The sequence below is a fragment of the Pleurodeles waltl genome, chromosome 1_2 (assembly GCF_031143425.1).
Source record: "Pleurodeles waltl isolate 20211129_DDA chromosome 1_2, aPleWal1.hap1.20221129, whole genome shotgun sequence".
Classification (NCBI taxonomy): domain Eukaryota; kingdom Metazoa; phylum Chordata; class Amphibia; order Caudata; family Salamandridae; genus Pleurodeles; species Pleurodeles waltl.
In genome coordinates this window covers 1,309,255,305-1,309,270,669 of record NC_090437.1, presented here as the reverse complement: position 1 = coordinate 1,309,270,669, position 15,365 = coordinate 1,309,255,305, and the positions used below count along the sequence as shown (strand labels likewise).

General features: G+C 46.0%; 1 protein-coding gene across 1 annotated transcript in view; it reads left to right on the top strand.

The window, feature by feature from the left end:
• RAB11FIP5 (RAB11 family interacting protein 5) overlaps positions 1-13,830 on the top strand; it is a 199,281-nt gene extending 185,451 nt beyond the window's left edge. Inside the window, exon 6 of the mRNA XM_069205596.1 lies at positions 11,323-13,830. Coding sequence (XP_069061697.1) covers positions 11,323-11,526 — 204 coding nt within the window. The 3' untranslated portion in view covers positions 11,527-13,830. The remainder of the gene's footprint in view (positions 1-11,322) is intronic.
• The last annotated feature ends 1,535 nt before the right edge of the window (positions 13,831-15,365 follow it).

Here is a 15,365-nt window from a genome sequence, read left to right as displayed (position 1 = left end):
AAAAGAAACCAGAAGTACCAGAAATTTTTCCCAAAATAGGGCACGCCCAAAATTAGACCTCTTTGCGTCTGCAGAAAATGCAAAATGTCCAACCTTTACATCCTGGTACCCACACCCCCTGCCCCAGCGGAATGCCTTATCGATAGAATGGCCAGGGAAAGTTGGATACACCCCCCCCCCCCCCCCCCCCGAACCTCCATCTCTACTGATCCTACTAGTCATAAACAAATGCAATGATGACCTTCTGGGCATCTCCCAGGGGGAAGTAATAAGGCAACAGTGTCACAGGATCCACTTTCTTTGCAAGTAGGACAGATCTTTCACCTGGTAACAGGCAGCCTCATTTTGCCAGCTGTGCTCCTGGAGACTTTGAAATTAGGTACTTGGGACTCACACAAAGCCACGATTGTACACAAGGCGGCCAGAAGATCTTGTGGAAGAAAATTCTGTGGAGCAAAATGGGAAAAATATGGACACAGATACATTTTAGAGAGTTCGACACATTACGCTATAGTCATTAAATACCTAAGGTACCTAGTAGACCAGCATCACACAGACTTATCACTTGAAGGCCACATATCAACCACAGTGGACCACACAAGGGATGCACGTGGAGAGAAGCGCCTCCAAAAGCAAGCTATTATAGAAGGAGCACAGAGGATAGCACCGCCCAGGTCCCCACTCACAACAACATGGAGTCTAAACGTTATGCTTCCACCATTAACAAAAGGAAGCCATTCAGCCAATGCATAAAGCAGAGCTAGAAGTTTTAACACTGAACACCTTGTTATTCGTAGCATTAAGCAGGGCCATTACACTTACCCATAAGAGCAGGGGGGCCATGCAGAGAAACCCCCTGTTCCTTCCTAAGGTCATTTCGGATTTCCATGTTAACCAAACCATCCAACTGCCAGAGTGTTTCCTTCCACCAAAGACTGTGGATAAAGCTCTCCGCATGCGAGACGCTCGCAGGGCAGTAATGTGCTCCCTAAAACCAGCATAACAAAGCATAAAAGGAAATCAGTGCTTTCTTTCACTTGCACCAGCATGCAGTGGTGCACCTGTGACTGCGGGACTAATGCAGGGGGCCGGGACAAGCACTTCACACATTCTGCACCACAGCAGGGGTACACCTAAGAGAAACCCAGTGGCCACTCTAGGAGGGAAGAAAGGGGCAACCCTTACATATTTAGCAAACGTCTCCACCAACACCATGTGTACGGTAGCCACGAGGTCGTCCATACTCGCCTACACTAGACACTATTGTTTGCACGCTCATATCAGTAGAGCAGCAAAGGTGGGGCTGAAGGTAGGAAGCACCTGTTTGGTGGAAAAACTAATTTCATCCCAGCCTCCATAGGGGAAAGGATACTGCTACAAAATCAATGCACAACATGTGAATCTAGGAAAGATTCACTCTCCAAACCAAAGTGGTTACTAGTAGGAGTAGTTTTGCAGCTTGAGAATTTCTAGATTCACATGTTTTGCCTTATTGTGCCTTTTAGTGGTGGGGTCAGGCATTTCCCTTTTTCTTTTCTGGGTTGTATTACTGAATCGGAGTATATAACACTGACTAACCCTGGAGGAAGCCCTGACTAATCGATTTCCCTGCCCTGAGCGAGACAAGAGCCTCAACCGAGTAACTTGGACAGAGGGCCTGATTTAGATCTTGGCGCAGAGGTTACAGATCCCATCTGCCGCGATCTAAATCCTATTCTATTCAATGGGATTTAGATTTCGGAGGTCGGGATATCAGTCACCGTTGTGACGGAGTGACCCCTCCTCCAATATCTAAATCAGGCCCTTAGTGGTGAAGTGGAAACTCATTGGTGACTCTAGCACACCAGTGCTAGGGAGCATCACCCGCACAGGATATTACCCGGTACTCGCGGATTAACTCGAGAGTTCATGAAAAGGCCCTGAGTAACGAGTATCATCACAATGTGTACTAGTAAAAATCTGTTCCTTACAGTGCTGACATGCAAAAACTGGGCTTTCAGGCACTCTGCAGAAAAGTGAATTAGTGGTGTGTGCTATAAACCAACAGCACCTTCGTTACGGACAGAAGTAATCCAACTCTGGTTTAGGACAACCTTCATATTTACAAAATTAGTTTGCACGGTAACCACTTTACCGAGCGAGAGCTAAACGAGGTTTCAAGCGGTGAATGGGGTGCACGATGATCCCCCCTGGGAAGGTGGCATTTTCACCTACAAATGTAGCGTAAACGAGGCCATGATTCGAGCTGCCACGACCTGCAGTCCCAGCAGAGGCTGTTGCACCCACAAGTGCTGCCTCGCAGTGCAACCTCCGAGCCTGCGGATACTCACTGCCCTGTGTCAGGCAACACTTGGGGGGTTTGGTTAATCAGGGGGGGTCGTTTGGGGGCTGGGTGGGTCCACACAGCAGAGTAATGGGCGCGCCTGTGAGCTCAGTGTTTCACCTGGTATCCGATTAAAGTGAATAGCTGCTCTGAATTTTTATCTAAATCCAAATTTGCACTCTATCTTGCAGTCGAGGGAGCCTATTAAAGCTTTCCAATTGACAAAGAGTAGCACTTAAAATCAACGTAATGTGATGTGACCAAGATTACACAAGTTAAACAAATGACACCAGGGATTCAAATTTTGATCGCCAAAACCACAATCGGGGACCAGGTATTCTCGATTAATGTTGTTCCGTGTAAGGGCTTGAGCTTGACGCAAGCCTCCCAGCGCCATGAGTGTGACCTACTTGGCGCTAAGAAGCATCTTGTACAGTCGAATATTATGCTCCTATGCATTCGTTATTGGATTTAAATGTACCATTGAAGGGCATAATTGGAACTCTGTTTAATGAAATGGTAGAATTGTTTGTTAATGTTGGGTAAAGTTGAATGGGCCATTGCTTATTAGACTGCGCGTGTATCTTTTGAAAAGAACACTCTGGGTCACTGACGTTGGTGATGCAGATACTGGGTACCTGGGGTTTGCTGCAGCATGAACCCTCTGTTATAGAACTGGTGATTTTAGAATACTCTCTCTCTTGAAGAAACTTAAACCCAACCTCCCAGAAACCAACTTCAGAACATAAATCATACTCTAGTCTGCAGGCCCACAGATGGAGGCACCACACTGGCTTACCAAATACATCCTTCAGGCAGAAGCGTGGCTCATCAGAGGCAATAAAGTCCTGGCATATCACTCCAACCACTAGTGAAAGACACTAGGTCCCCTACGCCTCCCACCCTGGCCCAAAGATAGACTGCCTAAGGTGGACATTGCCACATCAGGGCGTTTCCAGGCAGAAGACAAAACTAACTTCCAAAAGCAGAAACCCATAAGACATATGCATCAATGCTCCCAGGATCTCGAACATCCTCTCCATTAATATCAGAATTGCCCAGTACTTCTGCAGGTCTAATGTCCTCTCTTCAGAGATCCCTACATCTCCACGCCATGGGACTCACTACCCGGGAACATCTTTCATTGTAAGTTAGGGTTCCCAGTTTTCCGTTTTTACTGTTTATTTTATTTTTAAACCGATAAATACAGGCAGAAATTGATGTTTCCTGTCTGTATTTTTAAAAGTGGAAAAAGACTGAAAATGTTGCTTTTTGTGCAAGGCTCTCCTTGCTGTTCGTGGATTTCAGGAAAAAACTGAGAAGACTAAGTTACAAAACAGGATCAACTTTCCTTAAATATAGGCATATGTTAACATACTCGTAGCGTAAAGCTAACATGCTGCTATGAGTGTAGTGTTTTGTTATGTGGCTGCTTAATTTGCAAAAACGTGACCGGCTTTTATGCATGAGTGCATGTCTAAGAGGCAAATACGTGTGAAAATATACAATTTTCACGAATCCGTTTATTCCCAAAACACAAAATAAATATGCAAAAGTATCAGTAAAGTCGAAAAAAAATAAATATGGATAAATACAGACGGACATGTTAAAAAAAAAAAAAAAAATAACCATAAAACCGGGAGCCCTAATTGTAAGCAATCCTGATTGGTACTTCTGAGCCCCCGCCCTTGTGCGGTGCTCCACTGCACACAGGCTGGGTCTGCCTCTGCAAGTGACACTGCGTGCCTGGGTCCACACTTCTCGCTCCACAGGGCGTGGAAAGAGACTGCCACAGGCAGCTTTTTCAAATAGAACTACTTAGCAACTTACTTTGTGCAATTTACTTTTTATGCTTTTTTGTTTAGTTACACATTACAACTGGAAATTGACACAAATGACTATATAATATATCTGTATTGTGCTGTGTAGTTTCTTTCCTCCCAGGCACATTAATTTGCCACATAATTCTGTGTGACATAATAATTTGTGTAATATTGAAAAACAATTGAAGGTGTAAAAGGAAGAAGCTAATTTACTCCAAGAGCTGGGCACTGCAGAAGGACCTTCATGTGACCTCCCACAGCTTCTCCATAATGCACTTGTTTGTTCAACAAGCCAGGAGCATCTTCACCTTGAGCCTTTTTTGGTAGTCCTGTGCCAGTAACCTGCTGCTGGGCAAACTCTGGTGCGGCGCTGGTCACCTCTGGTGTCCCAGACCACCAACACCAATGCACGCCTTTTGGATCTCAAGGTTACTCTTTATTGGGCGGTGGACTCTTCCAAGATCGAAACACATTTTGCTTCGACACATTCTGAAAAAGTGACAAACTGAGGAAATTAAGCATCAACAAGGCAGATGAGTAAGTGGGAATATGTTCTACTCCCTGAAGATTGCATCAATAAATTTGCTTTAAGTATGTCTTTATCAGAGAGGAACACAACCTAATGTGTTATAATCCAAAGAAACTATGTATCCTTAATTATTTTTTTCAGTGAACGTATACATTAATTAATGATGATGGTCTCTAGGGCAAAATCTTTGACGCGCTCAAGGTTCTGAGATGGGAGACTTTAGTCCAATAAAAAATGCAGAAATTGTTAGGACTCTAAAGGATCGGTGTTGAGGTGCGCCGTCCTGGATGATGCTGGTCTCTTGTTCATAATGTCACACCGCTTGCTCCGAGTGAGTCGCTTCCATACACAACTTGTGCCGTTCTCATCCGCAGAACTGGTCGACGTGCTGCACACATAAAGGAGCATGCAGAATGACTTCGGTGTCGCTCATAGTGGGTTACGTAATCCTGAATGAAATTATTAATTATAGGACTTTGTTCCGCAGAGGAGAGGCTGTCTTGATGAGCTCTGCTGGGACTCCTTCCAGAGCTCCTCATGTTGTACAACACTTCCTGCTGTGGGGAGTGAGGCAGCGGGGGAGCAGACGTTGGTTAATAAGCTGGGGATCCCAGGTGCGGCTGTGGGACGGGGCGAACGGAGACCAGCTCTCAAGTAGTCCCTCGTCAGCTCATTAGTATAATCAAGCTGTGCTTGACTGGAGAGTTCAGTTTTTTTTTCCTTCTTTTTTTCTTCTTCTTAACTTCTATTTAGCTTTCCAGTTTTGCATCCATACTCCTATAGCAAATTCCTCGCTATTGGATTACGTAATCCGCTTGACTTCTTTGAAACTTTACGGTCTCCCTCCACCACCTAACTCTTCGGAGTGGTTGAAGTAAGGTTCAGTGTGGTTGGCTCTTGACTTCATGTTTCTTGGACAGTCTTAGCTTTTGTGGACTATCTGAAGTCCAGTTGTGGCAGAATCTGCCACCCTCACCCGCCGCGTTCATCCCACCAAACACTGCGCTGGTTCTTTTGTAAAGAAAATTCAAAGTAGAATCCTGGCCATCCAAGATGGCTTTTTTTTTTTTTTTTTTTTTTTTCTTTCTTTCAGGCTCCAGCAGGATGTATTTATTAAGGTGACTGGTGTGTTCACTGATGCAAGCAACTCTATGGGAGTTGAAGCCTGTAGACCAGGGGTCTTCAAACTGGGCGGGGGGGGTCTAGGGGGCCTTAAGTGGTCCCGGAGGGCACCAGGCTCTGGCCAAAAGAAAGATTATGCAGATAATAGTGCTTTGTTTTAAGCAGAAAAATATGTATTGCATTTGTAAAAAGATAACAGAGCTTAAATGAAATGTTTAAATAATTCTAGACTTACTTAAACATTGCCAACTTAATAGAATAGTTATGAAAAATTCTGAAGGGGGGTCCCCACTGGGGGGGGCTCGGCATTAACAAGGTTGAAAACCACGGCTCTAGACGGACGAGGAGGGTGGAGAATAGTGAACCCTACTTGCAGTTGAGGCTGTGAATGTGTTGTCCTCACCATCTGAGGCCACAAATATGTCAAAGATCTACGAATTAATTGTAGAAGGGGATGCAATCAAGTGGGCACTTTCGGCCACGTGCTATGGAATTGTGTGACGCTACAGGTCTTTTGGGAAGCAGTTGTTGAATGCTTGAATGAGGTATGTGGCTCCTCCCTCGCCCCAATAGGTCTATGGTGTGTCCTCTATGTATGGGGGGGAGATGGAATTACAACTTGTGAACAGACTGTGGGTAACGTTGGGCCTGTCTGTAGCGAAACATAATATTGCTAATTTGTGGGGAGCGGAGCTAGGGGTACAACTGGACAGATGGAAGAATGGCATGGACTGCTGCGCTGGCTGAAAAGGTGGTCTATGAAGGCCGAGGTTGTCCCCGGAAATGGGACAAAATCTGGGGACTCTGGAATAGCTATAAAGACAATACCTGTGGCGCCTCAGATGTGATTGCAGACGACAACCAAAAGACTGGGATGCCGCATTAGAGCCCTGTTGGGACTTGCACGCAAACAAAGATGGACAGAAAGTGTGATTTTTAAGAATGCTCTAGGTTGTAATTGATACTAAAAAGGACAATAAAATTAATTTGGGGGAGGGGTGAACCTTAGGTTGTATTTGACAACATGGCTCCCCTTGCTGGCACCCTGGGATACGAGGAAGAGGTTGTTGGTGGAGATGAGCCTCCAAGGTTGTATTTCATCAGCACGGGCACCAAATGACGCTCCAAGCAGTGGACAGCTGACTGCCACGGATGCAGCCGTCAATCAGTGTAGGTACGCTACAGTTCCGTAGGGATTATTATACGAAGCTGCACGTAGTCGGGTTCTAACTGAAGCACCTGTACTGACTGGTCTGGGTCTACTCTACTGCTTCTTGCATCTACATCCAAAACACAAACTTTAAGGGAAGATGTAACAAGGTCTCCTTTAGGTTTCCTTCCACCAGTTAAAAGTCCAGCAAGCTAACATCAGGCCCACGTCACTTAAGTAATGGCAGGAGCAGCAACACTTGACCTACTGTATATGGTGGTTAGTCCAGAAGGATCTGGGGAGAGTAAGAGATGGCAGAGAGGTGGACATGCGAAGTGTCTGCGCTCTTTTGGTTATTGCCTTCTCGCAGCACTAGGACGGCACTGTGGAGGTCTTGGAGAAGGACATAAAGCCACAGATGCATTATCCATTGCCTTTGCTTCAGTTTTTGAAGAATCAATAGATAGGTCAGTCGTTACAATAAAGTAGCAGAGGTTGGGTGTGGGGAATGGCCTCCAGGCTCTGGAGGTTGATGATGCCTTTCCTGTTCCAGCGCCACCCATCTCAGTCGCGGAGGAGATCTTGGCCAGAAGGTATCAGGGAGGAGATTGGGATGGGGTGACACAGAGCTAGGATTCATCTAAACCTGAGGAAGAATTACACAAGTCTCCTAGCAGCACAAAAAGTTTCACAGAGATGCTCCCGGATATGCAAGGTAGAAATGTACAGTGGGAATTAATGGCCAACTTTATACTACCACAAAGTTTCTCCTGTGGTTTATGGCTTTCCTGTATGTGCCTTAGTTACCCTGAACTACTGAGAAACTGAAAATACAGACAATGTTATTACTTTCTGTTAGAAATAGGGTCTCTAGTTGGCAGTCGGTTTGCACCCTGTCCAAGTAGGGACCCTCACTCTAGTCCGGATAAGGGAGATACCCGCTCAGATAACCCCTGCTCACCCCCTTGGTAGCTTGGCACGAGCAGTCAGGCTTATCTCAGAAGCAATGTGTAAAGCATTTGCACATGACACACAGTAATAAGTGAAAACACTACAAAAGGACACCATACCAGTTTTAGAAAAATAGCCAATATTTATCTATATAAAACAAGACCAAATACGATAAAAATCCAACATACAGTAATAAAAATATGAATGCTGCAAGATGCACTTAACAATACAGTTCCTTGAAGTCGATAACTCCACCTGGGGCTATCACGGCATCGTGAACAACAAAACCAAAAGTTCAGGGTGGCCTCGGCGTCGCGGGCCAGCTGCGGTGTCGGGAAGACCCACAAACAGTACCTTGGATTCGCAGGGCGTCGTGATCCTCGCGGTGAGCTCTGGAGAGCGGCGTAGCTGGCGTAGGAGTCGTCGGGCCCTTGAAGTCACGCACCTCGGATTGAACTCCGGGCTGATGAAATCAGGTGCGCTGGCGTGGATGGCGTCAGGGCTGCGTTGCGAAGCGGGACGATGTGACGTGCGGTGCCCACAGATCACGGTGCAGGCAGTGGCTCGGTGACCGCGTCCAGCGGCGTCGGTGAGACCAGGGCTGCGGTGTGAAGCGGGCGGTGCAATGTGCGGTGTCCACAGGTCACGGTGCAGGTAGCGGCATCGTCGTTGCGGAAGCGCTGTCGTCGGTAAGCTCAAGCCAGCGGTGCGGGATGGGACGGTGCTTCGTGACCCTCACGAGCAGTGTCCACAGGCCACGGTGCAGGCAAGGATGCCTGGTGAAGACACTGGAGCCGATGGTGCTGGCGTCGGTGGACCAGGGCTGCGGCGCGGGACAGTGCTTCGCGCTACTCACAAGCGGTGTCCACAGGTCACGGTGCAGGCAGCGGTGCCGGTGTCAGCAGGAGGGACGTCGTCCGGGATGCCCAGGCTGCGGTGTGAACAGGTGACGTCAGAGTGCGGGGCCCACAGGTCGCAGTGCGAGCAGCGGCTCGGTGAAGTCGTCCGATGATGGCGTCGGTGAGACCAGGGTCGCGGTGCGAAGTGGGGCAATGCGACTCCGTGCAGCGTCAGCAGGTCACGGTGCAGGCCAGCGGCGTAGTTGGCGGCGTCGCAGTGGTTTCTCCTCTTGAACAACACAAAACGCACAGTTCCCAGTGCTGCAGGTCGAGGAAACTGAAGTCTTTGGTGTCCCGGAGACTTCCAACAGGAGGCAAGCTCTACTCCAAGCCCTTGGAGAATTTTCTCAAGCAGGACACACAGCAAGGTTCACCCTTTGCAGTCTTTTCAGGCAGAAGCAGCAACTGCAGGCCAGTCCAGCAAAACAACACAGCAAAGGGACAGTACTCCTTCTTCAGCTCTTCTCCTGGGCAGAGGTTCCTCTTGATTCCAGAAAGATTCTAAAAATCTGGGGTTTTGGGTCCTCTTCTTATACCCAGTTCTGCCTTTGAAGTTGGCAAACTTCAAAGCAAAGCCTCAAGTGTTTGCAAGGTCCTTCCTTGTCCAGGCCAGGCCCCAGACACACACCAGGGGGTCGGAGACTGCATTGTGTGAGGGCAGGGCCAGTCCTTTCAGGTGTGAACGACCACTCCTCCCTCCTCTCTAGCTCAGATGGCTCATCAGGATATGCAGGCTACACACCCCACCCCCTTTTGTGTCACTGTCTAGAGAGGTGCAAAACAGCCCAACTGTCAAACTGACTCAGACAGACAATCCACAAACAGGTAGAGTCACAGAATGGTATAGGCAAGAAAATGCCTACTTTCTATAAGTGGTATTTTCAAACAGATAATTTAAAAACCAACTTCACTAAAAGATGTATTTTTAAATTGTGAGTTCAGAGACCCTAAACTCCACATTTTTATCTACTCTCAAAGGGAATCTGCGCTTTAAGGATATTTAAAGGCAGCCCCCATGTTAACCTATGAGAGGGGTAGGCCTTGCACAGTGAAAACCGAATTTGGCAGTATTTCACTGTTAGGACATATAAAACACACTAGTATATGGCCTACCTTAAACATACACTGCACCCTGTGGCTACCTAGGGCCTACCTTAGGCGTGCCTTACATGTAGTAAAAGGGAAGGTTGAGGCCTGGCAAGTGGGTACACTTGCCAAGTCGAATTGGCAGTTTAAAGCTGCACACACAGACACTGCAATGGTAGGTCTGAGTCATGTTTACAGGGCTACTAATGTGGGTGGCACAACCAGTGCTGCAGGCCCACTAGTAGCATTTGATTCACAGGCCCTGGGCACCTCTAGGGCACATTACTAGGGACTTATTAGTAAATCAAATATGCCAATTATGGATACACCAATCCACAGTACAATTTATATGGGGAGCACTTGCACTTTAGCACTGATTAGCAGTGTTAAAGTGCGCAGAGACAATAAACCAGCAAAAACAGAGTCCAAAACCAGGAGGTCAGAAGGCAAAAAGACAGGGGAGACACGCCAAAAAGCTGCCAGGTCTAACACTTTCTATATCACTAAAGACCAAAGTCAACTGAGGCAGAAAACCACCCCCTTCTGGAAAAGACACAAAGGCTCTCAGATCTCTGAGATCATCCTGATTTAAATCGGGCGCACAGCCAGAGTCTGCCCGTACGGCCTTAAACAGTAGGGTCATCTCACAACTTGCAGTGCTGTAATCAGAAAAGACAAACTGCAAGAATGTATCCATGATAACTGAGTAGATGGCGGACAGAATTATCAATACGAGCATCTCTCATTTACTTTTAGCAAACTAAAGCATTCTGGGTGTACCTTGTCAACCCTACATGCTGCTGCCTTGTCAAGAGTACTCTGTGTTAAACTTAACTGGGGAGCTGGAATTGCAAGTCGAGCTAGTTGGATTAAAGTTCATGGTTGCTCGTGGTTCGTAAAAGTAGGTACCAGACTGGAACATTGATTGCTTTGCAGTACTGAGGACTTTGCTGACGTTTCTATCACGAGGTGGACCAACTCTGGTGTTGGTCACAGGACACACCGGTTCTTTCTGCTCTAAATCCTACAGTCCAGCTAGGGTTGTAGTATTTTGTAGTAAGCGTAAATATCTTCTTGAGCAAATGAGGATCAGACACATGTAGCGCATCAAGCAAGTGGGTCCCTGGTCTGCCGCTTCGAGTCGCAACCATTATTTCTTGAGGTAGACTTGAAAGCGGGGTGCAGCTGCACAACTGGTTGGCATGTTTGGAGGCGGTGATGTGGTTGTCACTTGGGGTGCCTAGTGGAAACAATCTGGAGAGAGAACCATGACAGGGCTAACATTACAACTTTGGACTTGAATTTGTTTTACACAGGAAAGTGTGCAGTGTTGTGCATTCAGAAAGTTCAGGGCATTTATCACCTGCATCTTAAGCCTTTAGTGGTACACTTTCAGTGCCAGTGGTGTAACCTGTCGCTATCTTTTGTGTTTTTTTCAGGATCCAGCATTTCCAGACCTGGCAGCCAAGTATTACCACCTGACCCACGATGAGCTAATTCACATGTTACTCCAGCGCGAGCAAGAGCTCAGCCGGAAGAACGCGCACCTGCAGGAGCTCGAGACGTACATAGACCAGCTTTTAGTGCGCATCATGGACCACGCACCTACCCTGCTCCAGGTTCCTCTGGAACAGAAAAAGTAACCTCTATCGCAGAACTGGGTGCAAACCACACTCCTCGGTCTTAGCAGGTCATGGATTCCAGATTCTGGAGCAAACCCCTCCTGATACTTACCTCCAGACTGCAGGAGAAAATAGTAACAATTTGCTTGTGGGTTCTTTGGTTTAGGATCTGCATAAATTATAGCCAATTTCTGCTCATTTATTCTAGCTAATTGATCACAACTTGGCATGCGGTGTGTACACCCGTAGGTTCAAACTGGTCACGCTTGCGTCCAGGTGCCGGGTTAAACTGGTCACGCTTACGTCCAGGTGCTCGAATACCAAGGTCTACCAATAGCCGGGAATGTATGGACTGATTCACGAAGCTAATGTGTGATCACCACACCTACCCGTAAAATAGCTGGGACCTACAACAGTTTATTAATGCAGTATTACACGTTTATGGAATTTAATGTTTGTCATTTGGGTTCAAAACTTTCTCACCAACAGGTACCTCCTTACCAATAGTCTAGTACAGTTCTGGGCATCAATGCATCTGGTTTGATGGCTTTCATTTGTGGAGTCCTACTGTTTACCAGTCCATACAAGTGTTTTGAACAAATCCGGAATATGCCTTTTTGTAAAACTGTTGTATGCAAATTGAACCGGAATGTGACCGCATTTGCGAGGATTCCCATCCAGTTACTAGCCCTAGAGTGGTCACAGACCCATACAGGAGTCCTTAGCCCGGAAGAGAGCCCGTAGTTCAACATAATGGCAATAGACCAATATCGGATGGATGCTGCTTTTCGTGGTACCTCAAACCTCCGTTTGGACCCAGGTTGTTCGTCTGGAAGCGCATGCAGCGGACCTAGGTTGTGGACCAGAGATGGTAAGGTCTTGTGCTCCAGCCTAATCAAGGACCGGTTATGCTATTTCAGAATCCACAAGACCGGTTCTTTTGCCGAAAACAGATTTTGTACCAACTACGATTAATCCTGCTCATTGATGGGTTTTCAGAGGACGTCCCTAAACATGCCCTGCGAGAGCTTGTTTCATTGCTCCGTAGCGGTTATTGGAAGATGCTCAGGTTGTTAAACTCCTCATGCAAGTAATTGGAGTGGTAGCTGTTCTGCATTGTCGCATGCTTCACTAAACCCTACTTCTCATCCTGGACGGGTAGGACGCGACAAGATGAGATCCAAGACGTCGATGCTAGGTTGACTATACTAGAATCTTGCCTCGAAACATGCTTCCGATAGATACCAAAGCAATGGTGGCATCTTCAGTCACTTTATTATATAGTAGAAACATTCATTTAGTATTATAGCTCTTCAGTGGCATTTATAGGCTAGGGGGTCTTAGGACAGACCCTAAAAAAGAGACAAAGTGCTGAGAAACGTAGATTATTTGAGTCTAGCCTTTGAAAGACCTGGTGTCTGCCATTTCTGCTCTCTAATTTACCTGTGCCTCTAGTCCGCAGGCTTTAGGAGATGAATGTATACTGAATTCAGTTTGTATTGCACACGTAGAGCTGAAATGGTGGATATTCCTTGTAACTCAAACCGTAGCAATGACTTGTCCTTACAGAGGTCAGAAGTGTGCCAGTAAGGGGCTTCCATCTTTAAACCTAAGAAGGGCCATGATGGAAGAGAAGGGTTTGTTTTTAAGCGAGGTTGTCCATGTACACACAGCATTGCTTAGACCGACAACGCCGCGGAATGTTTCGTAAGCTTAGCCATAAGCAACAGGAATGAAATTGTTACAAACAAAGAAAGTCCATTATTGTGCCTTTCTTGGGAGCTTTTGCCTTTTGTTTAGGGAGGTTTCTAATTATTTAGACATGCTCTGTAATTTAGCATTATTCTGGTTAACTGCTATGGGACTTTTTTATATTTTGTTCGCGTTTTGGTGGAGGATTGGTTGTTGAGTATTTTGAGCCTGAAAGTAAAGTCACAGTCTAATGTCCTAATTGGACGGTGCCAAAAAGTTAAACTAGGTTTACAGTATGTTAAATGTTGGACATTTCTGTTTTGGAGATTTGCAATAATGGGTGCAGATGCATATATTTTAATGGAGAGTGTAAAACCAGGATATGCAAAACAAATATATATTTTGCTCCTGTCCCTGGTCTGACTGTTGGTTTTTGTTCCACTTTGTTTTTTGTCTTTAAACTCTTTCTAATCTGTCTGCTTTGACAGTGGTTGTGATGTGCCGTATATTTTGTTACTTTAATAAATTTCATTGTAAATGTACTTTATTCTGAATCTATAATTTGGTCGGTGCCTGGACAAGTCATTTATATAAACAATTAAAGAAAATAAGATTAAAAGAGCTTTTCTGGTTTGTTTGTTTCAGTTGAAGCTTTCTGTATGAAACAGCTGTGTCCATTTTAATGTTTAAAGGTCTTTTACTTTCATAAGCAATAACTATGTATCCCTAATAGGTAGCCATCTCATTTAATAGTCCCAGTAAACCGACTAACCTGCGTGGATAGATTGCTGGTGGAGTGACCGGGGAGAAACGCTGTCCATGATTATGGCCTCTGCAGGTCTCTTTTAGTAAACAAGGCGTGATTCGCAGGGGGTCTTTGTCCTATGCCCTCCTAATCCCCTCCCCCTCCCGAAGCAAAGTATTATGGTCTCAAAATCTGGAATTTTGTCCTCTGAGGTGGGTGGCTGCAGGCTACTGACCATGCCCCAGCCACATGTCCTCTTTAGGAATGGAAGAGTTGTATTGTTCATGTTGCAATAACTGTCTCTCTAGTAGGACCCCAGTCTGTGAGCAGGTCTGGTGTATACCATCACACAATATAGACAGAGGACGCATGAGTGAAGGATTATTTTGGTGCAGCGCGGTTCTAGACTGCATGAAGTCTGAGCTACATGAGGTATATATGAAATGCAGGGCCACCTTCAGTTTGTAACTTTTGCTTGGAAAATGCTATTGAAACCAAATCCCAAGAACATAGGTAACCTGAGCTGAGAAGGATGGTCACTTCCAGTACGTGAAAGACTAAATGTACTCTCCTTGAGCTCCGCTGCAGACTGTTCCAATGACCTGCATGTCCAGAAGGGACCCCTGGGAGGCTCAGTGGAGCTGTGCTCTGTAGCAGGCTTGGGCTGAAGATTGAGGTGACGATCGCTCGTTGAAACTCAGGGGACTGACCTTGGAAGAGAGGGGTAGGCATGGAACCGGAAGCCATGGGGGAGCTGTGTGCAGTTGAGACACAGGTTCACCAGTTTGTATTTTTGGTGTAGGGTGCTCTTAGATGGTCTTTATAGTACAAAGCATGCCCATGGAAAGAAGTGCACCAGCTTTCAGAAAACCTGTAGTAAACCTGTGAATGGTACTAGGATTGGCTTCATCTCACCCCTGTTGCTGACTAAATGCCCCTCTGAAATGCCCTACTCAGTACTGAAGAAGAAAGTTTTGCAGCTAGAACCTCCATGTTAGGCCGCCATATAATGGTTGGGTCTCATGTTATTCTATAATGTATTATCTTTAGCTTTTTTAGTTGTCGCCCGTAAGTGAAATCTGTAGGCCTCACAATGTCAGACGTAAGCCCACAGTGCACACTTGTGTGAATTTTCATATACCAGAAGATTGCTGCACATGTTCCCTATGGAAAAAGTAGCTGTATACCCACTCTCCGACTGTTCCATTTGACAGTAGTTGAGTTGTTGGCCTTCTCCTTAAGCAGGGTGCTTGATTTCAATCTGTAAGAATAGTTTTATCAAGCTTTCCCTTGACTTACTTTTCAACATTCAGGGTTTATCATTGCTATTCTATTTCTTGGATGTTGAGTTTTTTAACATCCAGGATTTTGCCATATTTTAAGATGCATTTGTTTACAGCTTGGGGTTTGTGGTAACTTTGAG